At 47.3% G+C, this 26,859-nt stretch overlaps 1 protein-coding gene across 1 annotated transcript in view; it reads left to right on the top strand.

The window, feature by feature from the left end:
- Nucleotides 1–26,629, top strand: part of LOC126531893 (protein regulator of cytokinesis 1-like) — an 88,635-nt gene extending 62,006 nt beyond the window's left edge. Inside the window, exons 10-11 of the mRNA XM_055070665.1 lie at nt 15,592–15,699; nt 26,242–26,629. Of these exons, the coding sequence (XP_054926640.1) occupies nt 15,592–15,699; nt 26,242–26,385 (252 nt within the window). The 3' untranslated portion in view covers nt 26,386–26,629. The remainder of the gene's footprint in view (nt 1–15,591; nt 15,700–26,241) is intronic.
- Nucleotides 26,630–26,859: the final 230 nt, after the last annotated feature.

Here is a 26,859-nt window from a genome sequence, read left to right as displayed (position 1 = left end):
TTAGCATTAAGGATTGTAAAGGATTGTATGGCACATTGGCACACTGACTTTCAGGCTGTGGTAAGTGCAGGACGAAATGTGAGACGGAGGTGCAAAAAGGGTTTCTTTTAAAAGGGGGTTGAAATGAAAAGCTTTGTGAAAAAGAAATGGTAGAACCCCTCTCATGACGAATGTTCACGGTAATGAGTTTAGCATTGAATCAATATAGTGACAAAGTATTGCCCCTGTCGAAACAAGTTATGCATGATTACTCTTGCATGGGATTGCTCTTGCATACTTTCCTAAGAACATTCAGTGTCATCTAGTGCCGCGAAGCCTGCGCGTGGACTCTGAAATACAGTGAACTCTCACTTGAGTGAATTTCAAGGGACCGAAGGAAATAATTCACTTAACTGAAAGTTCACTAAACTGAATATTCACTAGAACAACATAAGACAGGCGTACAGAGTCAAAAGTTTGAAGTGCAATTCACGGAGCAAAAGACATGGCATCCATAGTGTTGGAAATGTGTGAAATGGAATTTGTACATATCAACAAGTACAAGGTTCATAACAGTTATAATGCTGCCTTTCTCACTTAGAAAAAAAAAAATCTGTAATCTTCTTCTGCACTTGTACTTTTAAAGCACAGGAAGTAACAAAACTGTCCAATGAGTCAGTGTTTTTGCACACTTCTTCTGGCACAGCTTGCTGTTGAGACAGTCTCTCAACTTTCCAATGTACCCTACAACCTCAGCTAGAGTTATAGGGCTTGAAACTGGCTCGGCAGTTGCCTCTTCTTCGTATTCTTCGCCTCTTCTTTGAAATAAAGAGACGACGACCATGCCACGACTAGCCGGTCTGAAAAAAACATACACCACGTGGTTTGTGGTGTGACAGATCGCCGCTTTGCTCTGGCGGCATTGTAAGCGCCAGCGATGTAACTTTGTTCATGGCCTCCGAGATTACATGCTTGCTCGTTTTGTGCGGGCAATCTCTGAGGCCATGCCTCATTGCCGTTCGTTTTTCGCGCCGCCGCTTTGCCCCAGGGGCGCCATAGCGCCAGCGACGTTACATTGCCGCTGGAGCGGCGCTTTGATGAGGGCAGGCATCGGTTCTGAACGTAAAAATAAGCCTTGGTCCTCTGAGCGAGTTCGTTAAACTGAAATATTGACTGTTCCAAAATTCCTTTAAGTGAAAAATTTTTGCATAGCATCTATAAGAAAACTGCCGGGGATTTTTAGAAAGTTCGTTATTCTGAAATATTCGATAAACCAACGTTCGTACAACTGAGAGTTTACTCTACATGGCGTGCCGGTGTGTACGAACGCTGAGAAACAAGTCATGTGGCAACAGTGCTTCTCTCTTGCGCTTCTTTCTGGACACACTACACCATCTAGTGGCACTGCCGAGAAGTGTGTACATGGCCTCCGAGACTAGAAGTATGGTGTGCCGGTGCCTGCGAATGGCCGGAATGGTTCCCTCGCTTGCCGCTTGCTTAGTGGCACGTACGTGGTGATCCACATTGGTGAGAGGTTCATTGCAGACCAGCACAGACCGAGTCGCACATACGCAGTGCTGCCAGTCTGTATTGGAGTTCCTTTGAACAACGGTACCTATCCAGTGCCACATCTAGTGACCTTTGTCAGCATGGAAGAGGTTCATTAAAGAGCGACACATACCATATTTACTCGCATAATGATCGCACTTGCGTAATGATTGCGCCCCTGAATTCTGTCGTCAAAATTTGATTTTTTTTTCTTTCCCGTCTGATGATCACACCCTGAACTTGTTGCAGTGATATGTCGCGTGCCAAGTCTAGCTAATGACGATCACGCTTACAATCTGTTGAATGCTACGCAGACGACTCTTGAAGACATACTAAGCGGTCTGCACGCACTCAACATTCTTAAGCAGATGCCCCATTTCATTCCTTTCATCACTTTCCGCACTTCCATGGAAAAAAAGAAGCTACAACCAAACTTACCTGGGCTTTATTATTAGTAGGCCTCATAATGGTTTTGGTCAACAACAACATAAAGTGCGCCTTTCGATTCTTCTCGTCTGCACTCGTGGGCATGCGACAAATCGCGAGTGGCAACGATAGTGGCCGAGTTTACACTGATACGTTAGAACTATAACCTATTCATACGCCGCCGCTTGTAAAGCAGCTAAGATATTCGCCCACTCTTAGTGGAAACATGCCGTATTAGGATAGCAGTGAAGACAAATGCTGCAGTTTCCGCAGCATGCCCACCATGCGTTTGCCACTGGCAGCCATAGCGGGCCCATCTCTGTTTCCGCCCCTTCAAAGTGGGCATGGCTACGTTATTGTTGCCAACATGTAGATATTAACAATATTATTCATTACTGATACGGAAGAAACTGTTTCAATGCGTGTAATGTACTCGCGAGAAAAAAAATAATCGCGTTCGGCACGTTCGGCTTGCTCTGTCAGCCGCCATTTTTGTTTTCGTGTCCCGCACTGACAGCGGCAGCCGCCTGCTTGTCATCTCGCAGCAAATGCGGGATGAAAAAAGCAAATGTTTTTTTTTATGGGAAATTTAACCAGCGTAATGATCGCACCCCTGAATTTGCGTCAATTTCTTTTACAAGAAAATGCGATAATTATGCAAGTAAATACGGTAATCGCATATTGGCACATGCTCGGTGACCCATGTTGGTCGAATGGTTTGTTTTGAACCCTCTTCTATCAGCATGGCAGCCTGATGTTCTACCCATTCAACCACAGACTACCCAGTGACCAAGATAGGCGGGAAAACGGTTAGATAGAAACATGCATAGATAAATACAGAGCCCCCAGAAAGTGCATGCAGTACCGAAAGAATGCTAATACATTAAAAGGCAGAAACGGGAACACATGAATCTGGACTTTCCTGGATCTGACTAGCTGTCCATCTGTGTGTCCATTTCCCACAAACTCGAGTCACTGAGGTCGGTTGGTCCACGGTCTAATGGCCAGTGTGTCTGGCTGTTGTGCTGATGGAACAGCGTCTGAAACTGACCGTCAGGCCCACTTGGGTTGTGGGTATGTGGCAATGGTCGTGTGCCACTTTATCTGTGCCACTCTTCAATGATCGTCTTCGATGCCAACATGCGTAACCAGGTGGGTGTCACTGGGAATGTGCCAATTTGCAAGGACAAAAAAAAAAGATCCTCTAATGTTTCTCTCGTGCTTGGTGAAATGGAAACCATGCCAAGTGTGGGCTTCCAGACGGCGGCAGCGTTAAATGGCACTGCACGTTGAGTGAGAATGCGAGGAAGGAGCCCAACTGCATGCACATTTAAGTGGCAGCAGTACAGTGTGTCGCTGCATTGGCCCAGTGCTAATTGCGTGAACGTTCACATATTTTGCAAAATGGATTCTGCCGGAATTTTAATAAGATTAGCATTCTTAGGCTACCACATGCACTTGCCGGGGTCTGACTGTCTGTCTGTTTCTAACCATTTCCCTGCCAACTTGGGGTCACCGGTAGTATGTCGGCTGATGATTAGTGTCGGGCTGCTGTGCTGGTGAAACTAGGTTCGAAACCGATCGTCGTGCCAACTTGAGTCGTCAGAAATGTGACGCCGACTTGTGTCGCTGCGTATTTGCCGCTGCTTGTGTGCTGCCCTTGAATGAACCTCTTTCATGCCAACGTAGCTCACCAGGTGTGTGTTATTGGTGTATGTGCCACTTTTCAAAGAGAAAATAATCATTTAAATTTCCGCAGTACCTGGCGATGTCGAACCCACGTCATATATATTCGGACGTCGCCTGAATGTATATTCACACACATGCCGCATGGACACTGCGCTGCGGCAGTGCTAGATTGCACAGTGTGTCCAGAGGGAAGCACTAGAAAGGTGCCCGGCTACATGCACGCCTCGTGCATGATGCGTTTTGGCGTTGGCAGTACAGTAAACTCTGTTGTACGAACGTCGGTTTATCGAATATTTCAGAATAACGAACTTTTTAAAAATCCCCGGCAGTTTTCTTATAGATTCTATGCAAAAATGTTTCACTTAAACGAATTTTGGAACAGTCAATATTTCAGTTTAACGAACTCGCTCAGAGGACCAAGGCTTGCACTGCAAGGCACTGCAGGTGCAAGCGATGCCCGCCCTCATCACACCGCCGCTCCAGCGGCAATGTAACGTCGCTGGCGCTACAGCGCCCCTGGGACAAAGCGGCGGCGCAGAAAACGAACGGCAACGAGGCATGGCCTCCGAGATCACCCGCACAAAACTAGCAAGCAAGTAATCTCGGAGGCCATGAACAAAGTAACATAGCTGGCGCTTACAACACCGCCAGAGCAAAGCGGCGATCTGTCACACCACAAACCACGTGGTGTGTGTTTTTTTCCGACCGGCTAGTCGTGGCATGGTAGTCCATCTATTTCTTTCCAGTCTAGTCGGTTCCACGTGTGCACACAAACGACCCACGTGGTGTGTTTCTCATTGATATGTACAAATTCCATTTCCCACATTTCTAACACTACGGATGCCATGTCTTTTGCTCCATGAATTGCACTTCGAACTTTTGACCCAGTATGCCAAGTCTTATGTTGGTCTAGTGAATATTCAGTTTAGTGAACTTTCAGTTAAGTGAACTATTTCCTTCGGTCCCTTAAAGTTCACTCAAGTGAGAGTTCACTGTACTGTGTATTTATGCATTGCTTCAATGCTAATTTTATTGCCTTTGTCATTCTTGACATGGGTTCTGACAGATTCTTCTATTCCTGTAGTATGTCAGGCAGTGGGCCCGGTGTTTTTAAAGGTAGCAGTGCGATGACCCTCAAGTTGCGTGCTAGCTTGTGACAAAGGGTGACCATAATGGAAAATGAAGTGACTTTTTAGGTACGGCCCCAGCACACAGGACCATGGGAAGAGTGGGGTGTGGTGTGCCAGAATCTGCAAGCAAACTCTGTGGTTGGGCACTCCTAAAAGAAAAGGAAGCGAGGCAGGAGCTTGTAGTTGTACAGTCATCGACCGGTAATCTTGACTCGGGGAGGACTACTTAGAAGTCCAAATAATCGGGAGTCCAAAATACTGGGTTTCTTTCAAAATAATTGACTTTATTCCACAAGTAGCCAAATAAAGATGCCTTATCTCAAATGTCACTTTCAGGGGCAATTACCGTATATTTACCCGCATAATAATCGCATCTTCTTGTAAAAGAAATTGACGCAAATTCAAGGGTGCGATCATTACGCTGGTTAAATTTCCCATAAAAAGAAACATTTGCTTTTTTCATCCCGCATTTGCTGCGAGATGACAAGCAGACTGCTGCCGCTGTCAGTGCGGGACACGAAAACAAAAATGGCGGCTGATGGAGCAAGCCGAACGTGCCGAACGCGATTATTTTTCTTCTCGTGAGTACATTACACGCATTGACAGTTTCTTCCCTATCAATAATGGATAACATCGTTAATATCGGCAAGTGTGTGACAATAACGTAGCCATGTCCACTTTTTTTTTTTTTTTTTTTTTTTTTAAATGCGAGGATAAATGCCTCAGGGCATACAAGGGTATGTGATGGGGGTGAATAAGGATGATTAAATGAATGAAAAAAGGTTTGCTGACTTAATTCCTAGACTTTTGTTCCTAAAACAAGCGTCGCATGGAACCACCTTCCCTCCACAATCGCCAGCATTGCTGATGACCACCAGTTCAAGATCGCTTTACAAGACGCCTTGTAATACTTCTGTTTGTTTGTTTGCTGCACGCCTTGCCATTTCTTCCCCACTCCTTTCTGTAGTGCCTTTGGGCCCTGAAAGTATTTTAAATAAATAAATAAATAAATGAAGTCCAAGAGGGATCGATAATGCGGTCCCTGCGTCCAAGCAGTGTAATGGCTCAGATTATGCGGCGAGAGTCCCGCTGCTGCGAGGTGCCGGAGCCTCGTCGGTTTCAGAGCAGGGCAAACCCACAGCAGGTGGTGGATGTCGGCTTCAACATTTCGCGACTTGCAGAGTAGACACTCAGGACGAGGATATAGCGGGCGAAAGTGCAACCACTTCCTAGTCACGGCAGGAGTGAGGGCTACCCCGACCCGGATCCTCCGAAGCGCAACCTCCTCTGCACGGGTAAGACCGCGGGGGAGGTTTACCGCACACGGAGGTATGACAGCACGTGTGCGGCGCCAGAGGTGCTCCTTTCTTGTTAAGAGGAGGGTGGCATCATCTAGGTGAAAGAGTTGAGGCAGTGACGATGAAGAGGTCGCTAGACGGGTCGCAGAATCCGCACGGCTTTGGAAGCTTAGAAGGTCGCGTGGGATCCACTCGACAGATATTGGCTGCGGGATGCGTGCTGCCAGAAGATGGATCTGTTGGCATATGTCAGGGCTGCGACTGACGCGTCGCAGAAGCCGCGTCGCCTGGAGGGCATCAGTGCGGATGACGATGCGGGCCGTGGGGACCATGGGAAAGGCGGCTACAGAGCACAACGCTTCTCGGATACCAAGGAGCTCAGCACAAAAGGAAAAAGGAGGTTCTTGGACTTGAAACCGGGTCGTCTTATTAAGGGCAGGTGCGCATGGGCAATAAATTGCAGTGGTTGTTTCACAGCCCTTAATGCTTGCATCAACGTAAAGGACAATGGAGCCAAGCGGCAGGTGGGCATCTTGAGCTACAATTTGGTCACGAAGCGACGCCGCCGCGTGAGTTGATGTCGGGCGATGTATATCAGTTGGCTTGTTATCACTCAGCTGTACAAAACTCCAGGGAGGAAGAACTGGCGATGGTGGTGGTAGAAGCGAGTTCGAGAAAGCGTAAGCCCTGAGAGCACACGGTGCATGTGAAAGGCTGGTCTTAAGCTTGCGAGCATCACGTCGCTGCTGCACCAGCTCATCTAGTGTGTTGAGCTGTGCATTTTCTTGGAGAGCCACGATCGGGGTGATGCGGGGAAGGCAAGTGATGACCCTCATTGCCTCGCGATTAACAGCCTCAAGGCGATCCCATTGTGCCCTCGTCAAATGCTGGAATTGGGCTTGATAAATAAGGCGTGGTTGCACTGCCGCCTTCACCAATTGTCGCGCAACATATGAGCGGCCGCCGCCCATTTTAGGAGCAATGCGCCTAATCAGACCCAACATCTGAATTGCCCGCTTTTTAGCGCTGGAGAGCCAAGCAGTTCCGGTTCCCGACTCGTGTATCATCAGACCCAGAATTTTTATAGTTGAACATTGTTGAAGAGGGGTTCCGGACAGATGAAGACGAATGGGTGTTCCAGAGAGTTTACGCCGGCCCCAGCGATTGGCGACTGACATGTAAGCAGATTTGCTGACGGAAAGCCTAAGGCCGACCGAAGAGGCGTAAGTCGCCGTGATATCTAAAGCTGATAGAAGGGCAGCGGCTTGAGTCTGCAGGTCGTGATGAGTGCTCCATACCGTGATGTCATCAGCGTACAACAAGAACTTTATGTCGGCTACATCGTGCAAGCGCCATGCAAGCGGGATGAAAGCAATATTGAATAATGTGGGTGATAATACAGATCCCTGGGGTACGCCACGAAGAGGGACAAATGAGCCGACGGCGTCACCACTGAGGCGAATTGCAAAATGTCGGTCTTCAAGGAAAGATTTGACAAAATTCCGTACTCTAGGGGGAAAATGCAGCATGTCAATTGAAGCCAAGATGGCAGCATCACTGATGTTATCATACGCCTTTTCGTCGTCCATAGCGAGGACAGTACGGACACTGTGGCTACGAGTTGACGATAAAACCGAGGATGCCAAGACAGCCTGCCCATCTTCAGTACCTATGGATGGACGGGAGCCAATTTGAGCAGGGTGGTAGAAACCGTGGTGCTCTAGCCACCACGACATTCGTGTGGCTAGCATTTTCTCGGCAAGCTTGCACAACGTTGACGTTAGGGAAATAGGTCGGAAGTTGCCAAGGTCAGTCGGCGGCTTGCTTGGTTTCAGAATCGGGATCACAATAGCTGACTTCCAGCCTGGAGGGACAACGCCATCTAGCCATACCTTGTTAATGGTGTCGAGGAGTTGAGGCAGCGCAGCGGAACTCAGGTTCTTGTAGGCCTCATAAGTTATAGAGTCTGGACCTGGTGCTGTCTTGCGACTGGTACCATCTATCGCTGCAAGCAACTCGGGCATGGTGAAAGAGCTTGCAATCCCCTCGGAGTCTGCTGTAGATGGTAACCTGTCGATATGTGTCGGAATGCCTGCCAAGGGAGCACCATTGGCTGTTTGTGGCAACACGTCGTACTGCGGGAAAAACTTCCGGGCTGCTTCTCTGGCGAAATCATCCGGCGACAAGCCAGCAGCGAAGCAGGCTGTGGCTGCCGCGTCTGGACGGCGGCCACCGTGTTCCATGGCACGGAAGGTTCGCCAGAGAGAAGCATTCGATGTCTTGGATGAAAACCGCTCGCACCACGTATGCCAGTACCTCCGCGAGAGGTCGCGTTCATATCTGCGGGCCTCAGCAGTAAGGAAATTCAGTCTTGTACGTGCTTGTGCAGAAGTAGGGTCTCGGGATGCTGCCAGCTCAGCTTGTCTGCGAGCAACCCACAAGTTGAGCAAGCCGATATCCGGTGCCGGTCGATCGACGTCTACCCAGCTGATGGTTGTAGCTTCATTGAGCGCGCTTTGTATGCGGTCAACAAGTAGTGGTGACGAGTCCACAGAGGTATCTTGGAGAACGGTGCGGAATTTGTCCCAGTTGACCACAGAACACTTGCGGCGCAATCGGCGGGCCTGCGACGGATGAAGGCCGATGATGATAGGGTGGTGGTCACTACCCCAGCAGTCGGGCTCCAGGTGCCAAGTGGGAGTGCCGGGACCCGACCACCACGTAAGATCCGGTGCGTATGTTGTACGTCGAGCTTGAGGCACAGCTCGCGTTGCTGAATCGGGATGGTTGAGTAGAACAAACAACGCATCCGCGAAGGCGTCCCGCACACGCCTACCTCGAGGGCTAGAAGTAGGGTACCCCCAATCTGGGTGAGGGGCGTTGAAATCACCACCAACTAAAATAGGACACGCTGGGTATTGGCGACGGACATTCACCAACCAGCCCAGATTAATTCTTGAAGAAGAGCCACCGGCTGTTCTTATGTAGTATGACACTACCGCAACAGTTGCCTTGGGTAACTTCACAGCTACTGCCACTACCTCCCGATATGAGTTACACCAGTTTTCAAGAGAAAGGCAGACCTGAGGATAGCGCGTGTCCACATACACTGCCGCCTTTCCTGGAGGGGCAGCTGTGTGCACGCGATGGTCACTCATCGAAGGAGACACGTATCCACTGAAGCCCGGAATGGCAGGCAAGGCGTTGGTCTCCTGTAGTAACAGGGCCCACACCTGCAGCTTGTTCATACGTAGACGGGATTTAAGCTCCCCCACTTTCGTGGAGAGCCCTCTACAGTTCCATTGAAGCACGCCACAAACACCTGTGCCCGCCATTTTGATTACGAGTCCAGACGTTGCAAAATCACAGATGTCAGGTTGGATAACTGGCTGACCATGAACCGCAAAAGGGATGTTGTAGAGTTATCCGGCAACGGAGCTGAAGATGTGGTAGACTCTGCGACCGATACAGCGGGGCGTGACAGAGACGATGATGCAGCGGAATCGATACTTGTAGTGATGTGAGATTCCACTGCACGTCGCCGACGCGCAACTAGTTCACGGTGTTGTCGGAGCTTGGATACCTCCGCTAAAAGGCGGGCAATTTGACTGTCAACTGCTGCCATATCATCACGCGGATGTTCCGGCCCGCTCTGCTTCTGTATAACCAGCGGGCGACAGCGGTCTTTGCGAACTTTGTCACTGTAAGTCTGTTGGGAATGGGGTGCAGGCGGGTCGGGCTCGGAAAGCTCTGGCCAGTCGTCGTCATCCCACTGGAGCGCCGCAAACCTGTTAGATGTCAGCACTGGTTGTGTTGCAGCATGCTGAGGCCATTGCTTAGGAATCCCGCGACGAACCATGTCCACTTTGGGGGTACATAAACAGAATGTGCATGCTTAGCTGCTAGTCACATAGAAACTCATGGTGGGCGTGCTGCGAAAACTGCGGCATTTGTCTTCACTGCTATCCTAATATGGCACGTTTCCGCTAAGGGTGGGGGAATATCTTAGCTGCTTTACAAGCGTCAACATATCAATAGGGTACACTTCTAGCGTATCAGTGTAAACATGGCCACTATCGTTGCCGATCATGATTCGTTGTGTGCCCACGAGTGCAGACGAGAAAAATCGAAAGGCGCCCTTTATGTTGTTGACCAAAACCATTATGAAGCCTACAAATAATAAAGCCGAGGCAAGTTTGGTTGTAGCTTTTTTTTTTTTTTTTTTTTTCGCGGAAGTGCGGAAAGTGATGAAAGAAATGAAATGGGGCATCTGCTTAAGAATGTTTGGTGCATGCAGACCACTTGGTATGTCTTCAAGAGTCGTTTCCGTAGCATTCGACAAATGGAAAGCACGATCATCGTTAGCTAGACTTGGCACGCAACATATCGCTGCAACAAGTTCAGGGTGCGATCATTACATGGGGAAAAAATATCGAATTTTGACGACAAAATTCAGGGGTGCGATCATTACTTGAGTGCAATCATTATGCGAGCAAATACGGTATGTGTGACTAGTGCAAGATGCATCCGCGTCTGCGAGTGACAACATTCTTGGCACAGTGCGCAGCACACTATCTTATCACGGTGTGCAAATGCTGCTGCTCATTCATGCGTCCGGTGCTAACCCCGCGAAATAGTATTGCGAAAATGAAAGTATATTTCGCAAGTGATCATTTATGAATGTGGCCCAAGTTTGTGAAAGAATGTTGCTGCACGCACATATGCTTGCATTTGGCCTAGACATTCTGTGGCCTACAGTTTCTAGCAATGCCTTCTATGCTATTCCTTTTCACACTTGTTGCACTTTGTCAGTGGTCAGGGTGACACTCTCGATGCGTTAGCATCGGATCAGCCGGCCATGAATTGTGGATAAGAGTGGCATAGAATCAAGCAGAAGGCATCACTACAAAATTGCAGTTGGTATCTCTACCATTGACATGCTGTCGCTACAGGTACACGAAAGTAAAGTCAATGAATGCAGCAAATCTTCATCGGCAATTGTTAGATCAACTAGATTTTGCTAGTTTCGGTTTTGAGGAGGCACCAGCGATGTTTTAAAACGAAAATATTGCTATTTCTGCTCGACTTGGCAGCCAAATTAGGACCCGGTTGCACGGTTGGCATCCGAGTTATTGCACGGCGCGCTGTAAGGTGTCCAAAAATATTGGTCGTGGAGCTAGCGGCGGTGCCACGGAGCTGTCCGAATTATTGGTGTCGAAATATAGTAGACTGAATACAGAATACAGTAATGAACTCGAAGGGATCATGAAAATTTGTTCGTCTTTGCCCGCATGACCAGGTGCATCGAAATATTTTACTTCAATATTGTAAATGAATTAGACTTACAGCGGCAGAAAAAAATGACGTAAAAAGTATTTCTTTAGCTGAGCTTCATACAAAACTGTCTTCAAGTGGTACTCTTGCTTGGCTTCTTCCAGTTTATGATGGATGTTTGTTGCCTCTGTGTAAATCCATGAGCAGCCACAACGAACATCATCTCACCTACTGAACCTAAAAATTCTTCTGTGCCATCGTGCTGCTGGAAAAAGTTCACAAGGGAGTTCAAGCAGGCATCTACCGCCTCGCCGCTCATCAGTGCAAGCTCCGAGCTAGCGAAAGTATGAAGGAGCGTGTGGCAGAGCAATGCCACTTAGAGTAAAGTTTAAGTGATGTTAAGCAAAGTGGGGAACGAGAAACGAGGCAAAGCATCGTATAGAAAAAATTAAGGCAGAGGTGCGCTGGGTTGGCCTCTTCTAGCAGTTGGTACAGCCTATGTTTGTGATACGGACGTACCGGGTTCATCTCGTGATAACATCGTCCTTGCGTGCCCTCGCTGTGTGTGCGGGTGAAAGCGTGCGACGGTGAGCCGACGATGGCAGCTCAATCTTGCGTGCGCAAGGGAGGAGAGGGAGAGGAAGTTTGCAGTCTTCAGTCATGCGCATGGCACCGGGGAAGAGGGGAGTTGTAATTCATTTGTGCATGATTGTGTGGGCTTTATCTTGAAAGTGATCTGTTTGGGGGGCACGTATAGGTGGGGCCGACAGATCGTACCTTTGTGTTTGTTGTGTTCTCGCCCCTCAGTTTGTGTTGAAGTGAACAACTGCATGAAGGTCACTTCGCTCACGGCTTCTGCCGTGATTGCTCTGACCAGCGTTCTGACAGCAAGCGTCCGTGGTCATCGAGTATGATGTGCTCATGTTTGCCTGTGCTCACTGACACTGTGCTTGTCAATTTAGTTTGTAATTGAATGTTTACATAGGGGCATTTTACTACACTGGTTGCTGTGCATGATGCGCCGCTTGAGGCCTGTCTTGAATACGATCTGTGACGTGGACAGTGCAGGTGTCTAGGTGCACCGAGGGCCATTACCTTCGTGCGCACTATAGCACCCATACGAGTGTGCGTCACCCGCATTCACAAAGTGAAACGTCGCGGTAACATTTGTTTCCTTCTCTTGTTTTCGCCTCTGTCCACGGGCATTGTGCGCCACAGACACCCTAGCTTCCAGGATTGGTAGCGGTGGCAGCCACTCCAAATGTTAATTTTAACCGAATAGTACGTCTGATGCAGTTTGTCTTAAGCATATTTGTTTTGCATTGAGTCTATGGGAAACCAAACAATTGTTCCCATGTTGGTCGTTATATGCAAGAACTCAGTTTTATTGATTTCGTCCTAACGAGAGTTTGCTGGACAGTTAAACCTAAATATGACAAAATTGACAAATGCTCGGAAATTTGCGTTACATACAGATATTCATTGTGTGTAGTTTCAGCATGTAAATCCATAAAAGAAACACACAAGGTAAACGAAGAGGGAACTGGAGGTAGACCTCACCCAAAACACATTTATTCTGCTGCGAAATGCTGTTACTTTCCTCTGTTGCTTGTTCGTGAGGGACAGCAACACAGAACACTCGCGAGACATCAAGGGACACAACGCTGCTCCATCATTGTCTAGCGAGCCCACGACATGGCGCAAAACATCAATGGCATTCAGCACTTTCTAGGCCGAAGGCAAAGCACATGATGAATCAATCTCAAGATCTGTCGTCTCTGTGATATCGGATGCTTTCCACCAGTGCCTCATCTGATGTCTCTTTAGTAATGACGGCATGCTCGTCTGCATACCAAAAATCGCTCCCAAAGCTGTATATTGCCCGGGGCTGCTCCATTCGTCCGTGCGCAGTGAAACCCAAGCTTCGGCGACATTGGGCAGGCCTGAAGGCTCCTCCTCTCCACTGTCTGTTTCCACAGCCCGAACCTTTTTGTGATCTGGGCCTTGCTGAAGCAGTTCATATCAATGTCTGCACTTGGTTTCCTCTCAGGATGCTTCAAGCATATCAGCTGCTTGGAAAGTGTCCACCTTTGTTTTTCGCTCAAGATGAATGTTCAGAAGCAGCCTTTGGATTAGTCTATGCCGGTGGGAACACTTCACACTGTTAATAATTCCGCTGTCAAGGGGCTGAATCAGCAATGTGCAGTTCGCGGTTAAATACTGGAGTTGAGTGTTAGGCAGCTTGAGGCCTTCAACATGGTGTGCAGCACATTTGTCTACGAATAGACAAATTCTGTGGCCTTGCTACTTGATGTCTTTGTAGATCTTTTTGAACCAGTCGCTAAATATGTTCTGTGCCATCTGTGCTTTCACGTTTTCCATGCATTTCACAGGCATTCTGTGTGTCATTTTAAAGCATCTGGGCCAGGTGCTTTTGCAGATGACCGGTGCGACTTGCTTGTCGCTTCCATGCGAATTTACGCAGAGCAATACAGTCAAATGACATTTATGCTGCTTGCCGCTGTGGTGGATGTGTCGTTTTAGCCTAAGGGTACAGTTTGGGAGCAACTCAGGAAAAAAAAGCAGTCTCTTCAGCATTGTACTGTGCATCAGACGTGTCGTAATGATCCAAAGTTCCTAGTAGCTTGTTCTCAACTCAAGTGGCAACAATCGCTATCCACAGAGGAAAACTTGCCACTAATTACTTTGGCGGCAATTCCATACCTGCGTTTGAAGCCATCGGTTACTTGCTTTTAAAAGTCATTGCAGCCCAAAATACAAGCATTATTCCTTGCTTTTTGTAGTAAAACAGCGCTGCTGATGGAAACTGTTAGTGCTCTCATGTCCATGAACCACGTAAATCATTTTGGCAACGTCGGTGCAAGCTGATAGCTTCGGCTTCTTGCCGTCGATGCCAGACTCCACTGCACTGTGAATTGCATCTTTTATGTTCAAACAAAACTAGCTGGGATGCCAAATTTGGCATCCCTGCTACATCCCTCTCCTTCTTTTTTTTTTTTTCGCCTCAAGAATGGCCATTTTGTCTTTAAGAGCCAATATTTTACGTTTCTTTGTTGAGGCACTCATCCTTGGCATGATACACCTGAGTGACCGGATGCGTGGACACAGGAGACAGCTCGCATGTGCGTACGGTTTCAAAAACGAAGAGCAAATGACATGATGGTGAAAAGAAGGAATAGACGCCACAACTCGCGAGACATAGAAAACAACAGTTTATTTTCTTGTAGTAGTGTCACCTGGTGTCAGGTTAACAAAATGAAGTGCAGAGACTGCTGTGGCAAACAGTGGCGCTGCTGGCATGCCGCCGGGAACCCGCAAGCGGCAACAGCGTTACTTAAAATGAACAGCAGGATGAGGTATGAAGGGAGGAGGAAAGAAGGACACGGCTACGGCAGCAAGAATCGTGGGGTCCCGGCTCTAGGAACGCAGGGGGTGCCTCAATGCATGCGCAGATATGCACAGACCAGCGTCATTTCTCCCTGCTCTCTGCGCCAGCGACACTTTCCGCGCTGTAGCAACAGCAGGGCAACCCCAGGACATGCGTGCAACTGCTGCTCGCGCTAAAATAAAAAAATTTGGGGCAACTTCGCTAATCGGTCGGCGGGGGAATTCATTATTTCAAGGGTGTCTCCCCCTGCCACTTTGTTACATAGAGGTCACAAATACATGTGCTTCTATAGAGTAACGGCGAGCAATCGAAAAACTTTGGAATATCGGGGAATTCATTGTATGAAGGTTCGTTATAGGCAGGTGTAACTGTAATCAGTCGGTGACTGTAAATTGTTCGATCACTAGAGAAGGCACAATCAGTTAGCACTGGCAGGGGGACATATCACTTGCTACAATGAAAACTTCCTTGTAGACTGACTAATTCTACAGTTGTCATCCTGACAACTGTGTGGAGGAAGTGGTACTCTTTGAGGAGCATTGTCCCAGCACTCCTCTCAAAACACACTGCAAAGACTTGGGCAAGTGGGAAGCAATACAAGTTGATAGTAAAATGACTGCCTGCCTTTGCACCCTTGCTGCAGGACATTGTCCAAGGCCTGTAGTCTGTACTTTCTCAGTAGTAGTGGTATCTTTGGCTTTTGCAGCGTCTCTCGCAACCCTTGGCAGTGTATTGACCGTATTGGCTAATAGGCATTTCACATGTGCTGCTCGTGTACGTGCAGCAGCTTGCACAGCAGGGTAGCAATGTTTTCTGTTCTTCTTGGTCACTGCTGCAGAAGAAGAGCGCCACTGGCCGACAGCTGTTCAAGGGAAAAGGAGCTGACGAGGCATCCAGCAGCACAGCCGGACCTGTGGGTGGGCTGACCTCCATGGACAGCTTTGCAGTGAGTGTTGAAATGTCTACGTACATTGGCTTGACACAAGATGCTCTTATTCGGCTCATTTTCTTTTTGTCTTTCAAAGAAAATTAAATGTACCCTTGAAAATAAAAGTACAGTCCCTAACCGATTTTGCAGACCTCGTAGGGATCAGAGTGGCACAATCTCTAACAATGCCCTGCCTCATACTACACTTGGAGGCAACTAAATTTGCTTGGATTTGCGCAAGAGTGACACTGTCTCTGCATACAGTAAAGCCCTTGAAGTATACAGTCGACAAGAGCGTCACTGCATTGATGATCTCAGTTAGGAGAGATCGCCACGGAGATCGAACAAATGAGTTACGTTACTTTGCACCACTTTGCTCTCATAAGGGCACACAGAGGTAGTGGCGCCGATCATACAAATGCGAGGCCGCACAAATAGACACAAAAATTTGATATCTTTGAGGCACACCTGTTCTGTGGGCACACCACGTGCAAAATAGCAATCTGAACTTAAGAAAAACTGATCCCGCATTAGGTAATCATGACGATAGTGCTGGCTGAAAAAAAGCAAGTGTCCCCTGGAGCATTTTATCAGCTAAGAGTGGGCATGGCCTCCAAGGCAGAAGGATGGTGCATGCTCTTTATTGGGACTCTTTGATTATGCAGTCTTGGACTGTCCGCGAACCGTTTGCGCCTTCCGGTCTAACTAGTTCTGACAGAAGAGCGCGACACAGTCACATGATCCAGCATTCAGGATCCAGCATTCAGGATCCAGCATTCAGGAACTGCTCGAGGTTTTGTTCGAAAGCACCATGGCCAGGAGTCATTCTCCTGGCTGGTGTTGTCTGCTTAGCTACTCGTAGACAGCCCCCTACCCAGCGAATTCATCAGCGCGGCCTCTGAAGTGGTGCAGTCTCAGGGGCCACATTGCCGACCCAACCATAAAGTTTGCATAGGGGAATCGCAACCTGATCACAAAAAGCATGTTCGTAAAGCACAGTTTATGTCGAGCTCTCGCTCTTCGTGACACTTAACTGCCACCTCATTGCCTTCAAAGCTTTCTCATTGCCTGTAAAATTCAAGCGGAATTCCCACACGAACATGAGCAAAATCGTGGTCATGTCACGCCACTGTTCCTGCAGAAAGCACCTGCCGATATTCTCAAAGCTCGCAAGACCATCTGTGAATTCAAGGCCTGAAGCGTCTCAAGGACAGTGAATGTACACTATCTGCTAGTACTGCACGTCACAACCAAACACTCGAGCTTGCTGACAGAAGGGATCAACATATACTGTATAGTGTAGAATATTAATCGAGGTTTATTTCCAAAATATATTGCTAAGAAGTCACCCTTCGACTTGTATAGCGGTCCTTGGCGCGACCTGTATTGTCGTCTGGCAACATGTGGGAGCTTCAGCCTATTTGGCATCCGCATCGTTATTGTCTCCATGTCGACCAACGTTGCCGAAGCACCAATGCTATTCGATTGACTTCGATTGACACCATGTTCCCTTTTTGTTGGGTTATCATTCATGGTGTTATTCATTTCATCACCAGCTGCAAAATTAGTACTGGTACTCAGCGTCAGTTCACCATTGCATTTAAGGTGATCGAATACACTGAAGCGAACAGAAATACTGTATTTACTTGCATAATGATCGCACTCGCCTAATGGTTGCACTTCTGTATTTTGTCATCAAAATTCGATTCTTTTTCTTTCTCGTGTAATGATGGCACCCCGAACTTGCCGCAGCGATATGTCGTGTGCCAAGTCTAGCTAATGATGATCGCGCTTACCATCTGTTGAATGCTGTCGAATGCTACGCGAACGACACCAAACATTCTTAAGCAGATGCCCCATTTCATTCCTTTCATCACTTTCCGCATTTTCCATGAAAAAAAGAAAGCTACAACTAAACTTGCCTTGGCTTCATTATCTGTAGGCTTCATAATGGTTGTGGTCAACAACTCAACAACAAAAACAAAAAGGCACCTTTCGATTCTTGTCTGCACTCATGGGCATGCAACAAATCGCGAGCGGCAACGATAGTGGCCACGTTTACACTGATACGTTAGAAGTTTACCCTATTCATATGCCGACACTTGTAACACATCTAAGATATTTGCCCACCCTTAGCGGAAACGTGCCGTATTAGGATAGTAGTGAAGACAAATTCTGCAGTTTCCACGGCATGCCCGCCATGTGTTTCTATGTCACTGGCAGCCAAGCGCGCCCATCTCTGTTTTTGTCCCCTCAAAGTGGACATGGCTACGTTATTGCCGCAAACTTGCCAATAATAATGATATTATTCATTACTGATACGGAAGAAACTGTTTCAATGCACGTAATGTACTCACGAGAAGAAAAAAAGATCTTGTTCGGCCCTTTCGGCTTGCTCCGCTGGCTGCCATTTTTGCTTTGGTGTCCCGCACTGTTACAGCGGCAGCCGCGTGTTTGCTGACCTGTTGTCATCCCGCAGCAAATGTGGGATGAAAAAAATTTTCTTTTTGTGGGAAATTTAACTCGCGTAATGATCGCATTCCTGAATTTGTTTTAATTTTTCGACAAGCAAGTGCAATCATTGTGCAAGTAAATACAGTATGGTTTGTCTAGTGGGACTTCGGCGTCTCCGAAAAAGTGTCTGCTACTGGCAAACGCAGAAAGACAAGCTGTCTCCGAGCAACATGCCGAAGTTGTCCTTTCGCGGACGCCATGTGATGCACCCTGAACCTGAAGACAAGGTGGTGTATTTTGTCTGCAAGCATTGTTCCAGGTCCTTTCCAGTGGCAGTGGAACTCATCCACATCAAAGCCATCAAGCTCACTCGTGAGTCTGAACTGTCGAGAGAGAAGTTTAAGGGCTCCATTTACTGGGTTCGCTGCTTCATGCGATGCAAAGGTTTCGCACTATGCCGGTGCACATCCATTTGTCAGAAGCTGCCACAAGCATATGAAGACAAGTTGGTCAAATTACACTGCTATGTTATCAGTCTCCAGCAGCAGCATGGCTACATGGTGGGACAGATGGGCAACGCCGATGAAACGCCGGTTTGGTTAGCCATCTACCATCTACCACAGTGTGCAAACATGGCACAAAGGAAGTTAAGCTACTTCTGACGGGAAGCGAGCATTCGCACTCCACAGTGACACTCACGGGCACTGCCAACAGCAGAAAGCTGCCCCCTTTTATAGTAATGAAGAGGAAGATATTGCTAAAAGAAGCTTTCCCACGAGACTGTCGTTTGCGCCAACAAAAAAGGCTACGTGGATGAGGCCCTCGTGATCAACTAGACTCGTACAGTATGGAATCGGTGGCCCGGTGCACTCCTGCAGTGCTTGCTGTCCAATGTTATGGTAGTGCAAGCATTCAAGAAACGTTGCATTAGTAATTCCATGGACGGCACCGAAGACATGTTGTGGGACACAGTCAGGGAGAAGCAATTGTCTTCAGACAAGAGTTCGGACAGTGCGAGCGAATGAGCAGGCGACGAGTCGGGTGGCAACAGTTAATAAAACAGTTTTGTGCCTAATAATTTTTCTGTTGACTTCTTTGCTTCAAGGTAAGGAGGCCGACCTACAGTCCACCTTGACTTATATTCCACATTATAAAGTATATCAACAGAAACCGGGATGGAATAGCCTCATGCGACATGATATGCTTTCTTGCACACCACTTTGACCCACTCGCCTGAAATGTCAAATCTGCCTGTTTGCTACGCATATGGCAATGAGCATGACGGATTTCGCAATACACAAGGAAAGCAAGCATGTGCACCTGATCACAGTGCTTCTTTCTTAGAAACACAGACTAAATCTGCAGCAATTAGACCGCTCGTGAAAAACTTGCATGGTGGCACACAAAGCATCGATGTAACAGAAGTGATGGCTGATTGCACAGTAAAACCTCGGTGATTCGAATCTCAAGGGGTTGTGTAAAATGTTTGTATCGCCAAAAAAACAAATAAACTCTTCATGTTAAAGAGCAAGAAAGTCATATTAGAAATTTACTCACAGTGGAAGTAGTCCTGGATGATGTATGATGTCTTTCTGGGTTTTCTTCAAGTCAGCAGCTAATTCTAGAAGTTGCGCGCAAACTTCACAAAACCGGCTTTGCTTGAACATTGGATACAGTACTTCACGAGCGGCAAAACATGGGAGAGACTGCCAGTGCCAGACAGTTTCCACTCTGTTCAGCGCACGCAGTTGCCGCTGTGTTATCGGCTGCCTTCTGCAGGCATTCCCCACGCTGCGAACATGGAAACAGTCCGCCTGCTCAAGTGCTTTGGGGTGCTTGGCACAGCCTCCTCACCACTTTGCTGCCGGCTGCCACGGCCGTCGCGGTTCTTTCAGTTGTATCACCCAAACCGGTGCAGGGGAGTGTTCCAGACGTACGAATTGTTGCTCATAGTATACAGTGTACTTTAGCCGGGGAATTGTATGAATTCTTATCACCCCAAAATTCGTACCAACCGTGATCGTATCACCAAGGTTTCACTATTTGCCGTCTGGAACGCACAAAGTACACAGAAGCACATGGCATCTTTCACAACATGGCGACAAATGGCACACAGCTTTTGTAAGACAGCCGTCATCTGCTAGCTCCTTGCGCCTAACTGAACAAAGGTCTGCTGACAGCCCTGAGAGTCCGCGGACAGTCGCGACTTCCAGTCCATGAAAAATGAATGCGATTCTAACAGCTCCTGGACTCGGGGACGGAGCTTCCGTGCTGCTCAAGGCAATCGAATGCAAGACATCGAATGCAGTCCAAGACATGCATTCACATTCGCATGCTCGTCCAGCCGGTTGACTGCAGCTCGCCCATGCGTCACCAACGGGAACTGTGCATATAGGTAGTTAAACCTCGATGTAATGAAGTCATTAAATCGGCAATTTCCTCCATAATATCGAAATTTCATTGCATTGAAATTTGACATTTTATGCAAATAAGTACAGTCACTGATTCATTTGCTTGCACGAAAAAGGGCTGCAGAATTTTCGGAATTATTGGGCAATAGAAAAAAACAAACTTGAATGAGAAATCATGAGCCATTCCACTCTGCGAGGTGGTTGACGAGCGAAGCTGTTTAGCACACAACACGGAGGTGATGCATAATTTTGAACAAAAGTACAAACTCATTTATTGTCTTGATTGGTGAGAATTATTTCACTCGCAACTGCAATCACATTGTTTGATAGTTCTTTGATAATGTCAATTTGATGCATGTACGCCACTCGTTGGTCGGTTGGGAGAGATCAGTGTGGCATCGCAAGGGATGTGTTTGCAACACAATGCATAAACCGCTCCTTTTTTGATACCGACACATCCACATTGAAATCACCGACAACGACAACAGGGGTAGTGTTATCACAGCTAAATCACGTAGAGTAGCCATAAACATTGACACTGAGTCATTGCATTTTTTGCTTGCTTACGGGGGTACGAACCATTGATGACAGTTTTCATCATGCTGTTCTGTATGTTGTAAGCGTGATTAGAAAGAACTTAAGCACTGTTTGGTTCACTTTGCTGAGTGCTTGTAGCCTCTTCCTTACAGGGCTATGAACCATTGCATTTTTTGCTTGCTTACAGGAGTATGAATGCTTACGCGGGGGTATGAGCCATTGATAATGATAGTTTTTGTTCACGGAAAACAAAAATGCACGGAACCCTGGCCATATACAGCTTCACTGTAAAAACAATTCATTTTGATAAATTTGGGAGTCGGCAACAAAATGATTCTGTTTCACGCCACGTACGTTCACCATATCTTCACATCGGTGGTGAGAATTAAGCGAAGCTAGCCAAGCTTCCACGTGTGCTCCGCTCCCGCGGCTGATAGCGTCACCTGCACTGGGACAGCGCTATCTTGAAAAGCTTCAGCAGTGGGGAGCGAATGCTTCATCTGCTTCTCGCTTCAATGGGTCATCGAAACTCGAGATTACGCAACTTCCGATACTATACACACGGTAGGACAGCTTGCATGGTGCCACGTCGTCTCGGTGTGCCCTCTCTGCAGACGGGGCAAATTACCTCTAAAGCTAGGTGCATGGCTGTGTATGCGCTCAGCTGCGCTTACACCCGCGTTTACAGCCATGCACAGCCACGACTGAGATGCGCGCCAACTTAACTCCCCTCCTCCTCCTCCTCCCCCAGCCCCTTGTGCTTGCTTGATCGCAGGCACACTCCTCTCCCCTGCTTTGCTTTTGTTCACACGGGAGGGCAGCACTTGTGAAGCCACCATCCTTCGTGTCTCACCCTCGCGCACTTACACTTGTACCTGAAGCACACAATGCGCAGGCGCTAGAGGATCTTGGACTTTATGCGGAATATGATTTGGCCCCACTTTGGCATTTGCTCTTGTTGTGCGGCGCGCGATTTGAGAGGTGCATTTGCAAGCAGCTGCTTTTAACTCAGTCATTTAACCGTCTAAGTCCACGGAAATTTATTTATTCTCTTGGCATTCCTTTGCGGCGGCAGCGAAATTTCCTTACATTGAAATCGCTTACAAATACACTTTGTTATTATATTGAGGTTTTATATATGTGGTGTTCTATGGGCAAGAGGTTATAAAAGGTTAAATATTTAGTTATATAAAGAATTTCTTTATTTGGAGGTTTAACTTTACTTTTCGTCCTAGGGATGCCTAGGTCGGACGGAACACACCTAGCTCTCTTGAGCCACCTAGTCCCCATCCCCAGAGAAACATTGCAGACATCGCCCGCGAGGCCCAGGCAACGCCTAGCACTAGCAATGTTTGGGGTCAATCTACGTTATGCGCATCCGGGACTGATAATCAAAGAGGCCCATAGGTAGTATGTGCCTCCCAATCTTGGAGCATGAGCGGGCCACTGGAAGCCAAGCAAGTGGAAAATCCAACATGGAGGCCTTGAAGATTGGGTAGTGTTACTTTGAATGAGTGGTTTAGTCTGGAGAGTCGAACATTGGGGCCTAAATACATCCTGGAAATCGGTTGTGAAAACGCATTAGCTCTATGGGAACCCTGACGGTGCATTTATGAAGTCTGGAGTATCCATGAAGTTCAAATTTTTGGAGTCTGGAAAATATACTGTATACAGTAAAACCTCGTTAATTCGAACTCGGTTTATTCGAAATCCCACATAATTCGAAGGTTTTCGGCGGTCCCGACAGTTTGCATGCAAATTTTGCCGGATAATTTGAACAGTCAGCGTGCCCATATCCGGATAATACGTCAGTTTAAACCAAGGCCTCCGTGATCCGCAAAAAAAATAGTGTGCCAGCCTCTGAGGCCAGTATAGTTGCCGGAGTGGCAGCCAGGCAGCACTTTAAATCAACTTTCTGTTTCCAATAAACGTTGTGCGCAGTTTTGTGGAGTTAGCGGCAGTAACAGTGAATTGCTGCGCACTGTAAGCAGACTGGAGGACGCAGCCTACGGTGCGGCTACCGCGCCAAGCAGTCACACATCGATGACTACCGTATTTACACGATTGTAAGTCAACCACTTTTTTAAATTTGCAAATCTGAAGTGGGGGGTAGACTTACAAACGAAACCAAACCATGGCAACGCCAAAAGAGCGAGACCAACGGGAGCTACAACATAGTTAGAATTTTGTTTGCTCTATGGCCCTACCCATACCTTTTCGCTATCGCACATGTTTGTTCACTTTTCGGAAGGGTTTTTCAACATTTTTGATAGTTTTACCGTGCACACAACACTCATGAGGGGGTGTCGATAGTTGATGGAAGCGCCGCTGTTCTGTTCGCGGCAGCACCCTCAGTACGGCGACACTTGTGGGGAGTATCGGTAGTTCATGGAAGAGCAGACACCACTCGCGAGTTTCTCTTTGCCAGTTGCGAAAGGCATTGGTTTGTCGCGTTCCACTTGACTGCCGGCTACGTGCTACTTCTATGCTTCCTCGGTCATCATGAGTGTTCCAGGCCCGCTAATCATTCGGCACTCATTCACAGCAGCGTTCAAGAGGGCGGCCATCCTTTATGCCGAAGAAACAAATCACTGCGCAGTGGGCCGCAACTTCGATGTTTCTGAACGGATGGTGCGAGAGTGGCGACTGCAGCGAAGCGAAATTTTCACCTGTGACAGCAAGCGAGGAATTTCACACGTGCCGAAGTCTGGATGCTTTCCGGAGCTGTAGGCTAAGCTTGCGGTGTACGTCGCTGAAATGCGCAATCGGTCCCTGCCAGTGAAGTGCGACATGGTCATGAAACAAGCCCGGATCTTCGCCTTTTAAGGACCTGCTCCGCCGTGAGTACGAGTGGCTGGCGGCAGAAGACCGCGAAATTACGCCAACCAGACCTGTCAAAAGAGCCTCCCTGACGGCTGCGTGTGGTTGGGTGCATTCGGTGTAGGCTGCTGTTCCACTAGATGTCGTGGTGCAGTCATTTGCCAAATGTGAAAGTTCGCTAGATGACGTCGCGCTGTGGGACTGTAGCAACGATGACGATGGCAGCACTAGTGAAGACGAGTAGTCCAGTGACCATGTCGGCTACTAATAAATTTTCATTATCGAATGCGCCCTCGGGTATGCTCTTCTTTTTTTTTCTGTTTCTTTTTTTCCTGTCACGCGATATGGGGGAGTCGACTTACATCGTGTAAATACGGTACATCTACATTACGGTGGAATCTTCCACCTGAGCTACGCTAAGTTCCTTCATCAGCTTGAGTTTGACTCCAGCCATCTGTCGAAACGCCCAGCTTGCCTGCGGTTGCCGGAATACTAGACATGTTCAGCGCTGCGACAGAATGCTCGCAACGTACGCTGCTTTGATAGCTCTCACTTGGGGTCGACTGCCAAGCAGCTGGCAGAGAGTTTGGAGAGGCTTCGTGTGCTTATTCCTAGAGAACCAAAAGTTGACGACATGACGTGCCATCATGGCGCAGACTCAGTGAAGGCGGAGCTTAGCCCCGATCACTTGGCGAACGAGTTGAGGAGAAAATGCATGACTATGGAGGAGGGTAACTTGTAATCGTTCGTAGCTCTCTTAATACGAGACGTTTCACACAAATTGTGGTGCGAATGATTAACTTTGGCTGTACCCTAAGCGTCTACAAAATTTGTCCAAACCGTTTCAGGGGCCTTTTAAGCTCTATGTGCTTAGGCGTCTCGTGCCTCATGCCGCAACTATTTGCTGAATGCTTCGCATTATGTAGATGTCAACTACATTTGAGCCTGTAGAATTTTTTAGTTACTTCGAATCGTAAATTTTTTTGGTTAGTACGTGTTTTCTTACATTTTTTTCGCTTCAGAACATATGAACGAGTGTATACTGCATTACATCACTGCGCACTCCAGAAACAGCTGAAGTTTCAAAACAAATGCCATGCATCCTCCCTTATGCAGAAACTGCGCTCCCAGCCAGAGTTGGTCTCATGCACAGATGCCTCTACGTAAAACACATTGCTAGCTACATTGCTCACCACGACATGTGTCTAGTTAATCATCTAATGAGGAAAGCGCAACATTGTTGCCGTAAATTCACTGTGCAGCGAAGAAGAACGAGCAAAAAAATGAGGGTGGGGCTCGACACATGAACATGGTGCGATTCTTCCGCTCCGGTATGGGAGAAGACTGAAGGAATGGCGCTCGCAGGTCCTAGTCAAGACAGAGGGTGTCTCTGTTTACAAGAATGCTCGCCTGCTGGTAGCATGGTAGTGGGACAGTTGAACTTCTTATTTTTGCTCTAATGAGGAAACAATCTTAAAAATTTTGTAAAAAGTTCCTTAGACAACACCAAGTGTAAAGCGAAAATGTGCATTGGTGAGGAACTTCATAAGGATCTCTGTGGCTGCCGCAGTGCCTGCCCTGACACATTCACTGTGCATTGTTTTGTGGTGGGAGCACATCGTGGCTATGGATCATTCACACGCCATGCTAATAGGCTGTGTTTCATGTCAGTAGGTACAGCAAAGTAAAGCCCAATTAGTTTGTCCTATAATTGCAGTATTAACATGCAATATCAACCTCTTCACACTATTTTTATAAAAGTCATGTAATCATCATGCATTCATAACTTTTTGTAAGTGTTTCACAGTATTTAGTTGAAATATAATGCATCGTACTGTACAGCTTGCATGGCTGTAAAATGGCATTTTCAGGACAGCAGTTGGGAAGGCTATCTTGTACTTCTAGCATAATCAAGAATTAATTCTAGTGGCTAATGACGTTATGCTTTTGAGCATGAGCTTGCAGCTGCATTTCAGTGGGGCTGAGATGCCTGAAACGCTCGTTTAGGCGTACAACCTAAGGTGGTCAAAATTAGTCCGAAGACCTCTACTGACGCTGTCTGTTGTATTGCAATGCACAGTTTGAGGATGCTAAATCCCACAATTTAATTCCGAGAGTAAATTGCGCATCAGGATGTCAGTCTGTTCACAATCAATGGATCTGAAAGTAGGTTCCATAAAAGAAAAAAGAAAGCATTAACCTGCTTGTGGTTGGAAACTTTTGATGAATACAGTTGAAGTAATTATGAATAAGGTTAAGGTAATTCTAATATAGCTCTATGACCATAGTGTGGTATAATGAACTCTGGTCATTAATGCTTCAAACGTTTGTCTTTCAGCACTTCCTTGCCCAGGCAAATGGGAAGCAGCTCACCAGCAGCATACTTGAAGCACCGAGGCCATCACAACCTGAAACCGCTCCACGAGCCACAGGAGCAGACTTGGACTCGACGCTCACAGAGGAGCAAATGCCTCCCTCGTAAACAGTTCATACGTTTTTCTCTCAATTTTTTTCGTCTTATTATGTTTACTAATTACAGATGTATGTTAATCTGCGGAACTTTGTACACAGTCATGTAAAAATTCTTGTACATATTTCACATGTGTCGGCATCCTTTTAGAACTTGTTCTTAAGCTTGACGGTGATACTCTTACCAGCAGCTGCACCATGAAATGAAGTTGCAATCTGGTGTTGCTCTTTGTATAATAAATGTTTTATTCTAGTTGTTCCTCTGTTTTTCATGCTGCAGTTGTGATGTGACATTCTCTGGGCTGCAGGCATACTGTCTGTCACTAGGTATACAAGGCCACCTGTTAACAACAGGAACTTACACTATTGCCCTAGTGATCATACATGACTGCCTGCGACTTTGTCCCTTTTCACGGCTCCAATAGACTGTCATTAGATGTCATAGCATTCAAGTCCCCTGCTCCTTCCGTACCCTGCACAAAATGAC

This window comes from Dermacentor andersoni, chromosome 4 (genome assembly GCF_023375885.2).
Source record: "Dermacentor andersoni chromosome 4, qqDerAnde1_hic_scaffold, whole genome shotgun sequence".
Lineage (NCBI taxonomy): Eukaryota > Metazoa > Arthropoda > Arachnida > Ixodida > Ixodidae > Dermacentor > Dermacentor andersoni.
Note: the sequence above shows the minus strand (reverse complement) of the source record. Positions and strands in the feature narration are given on the sequence as shown.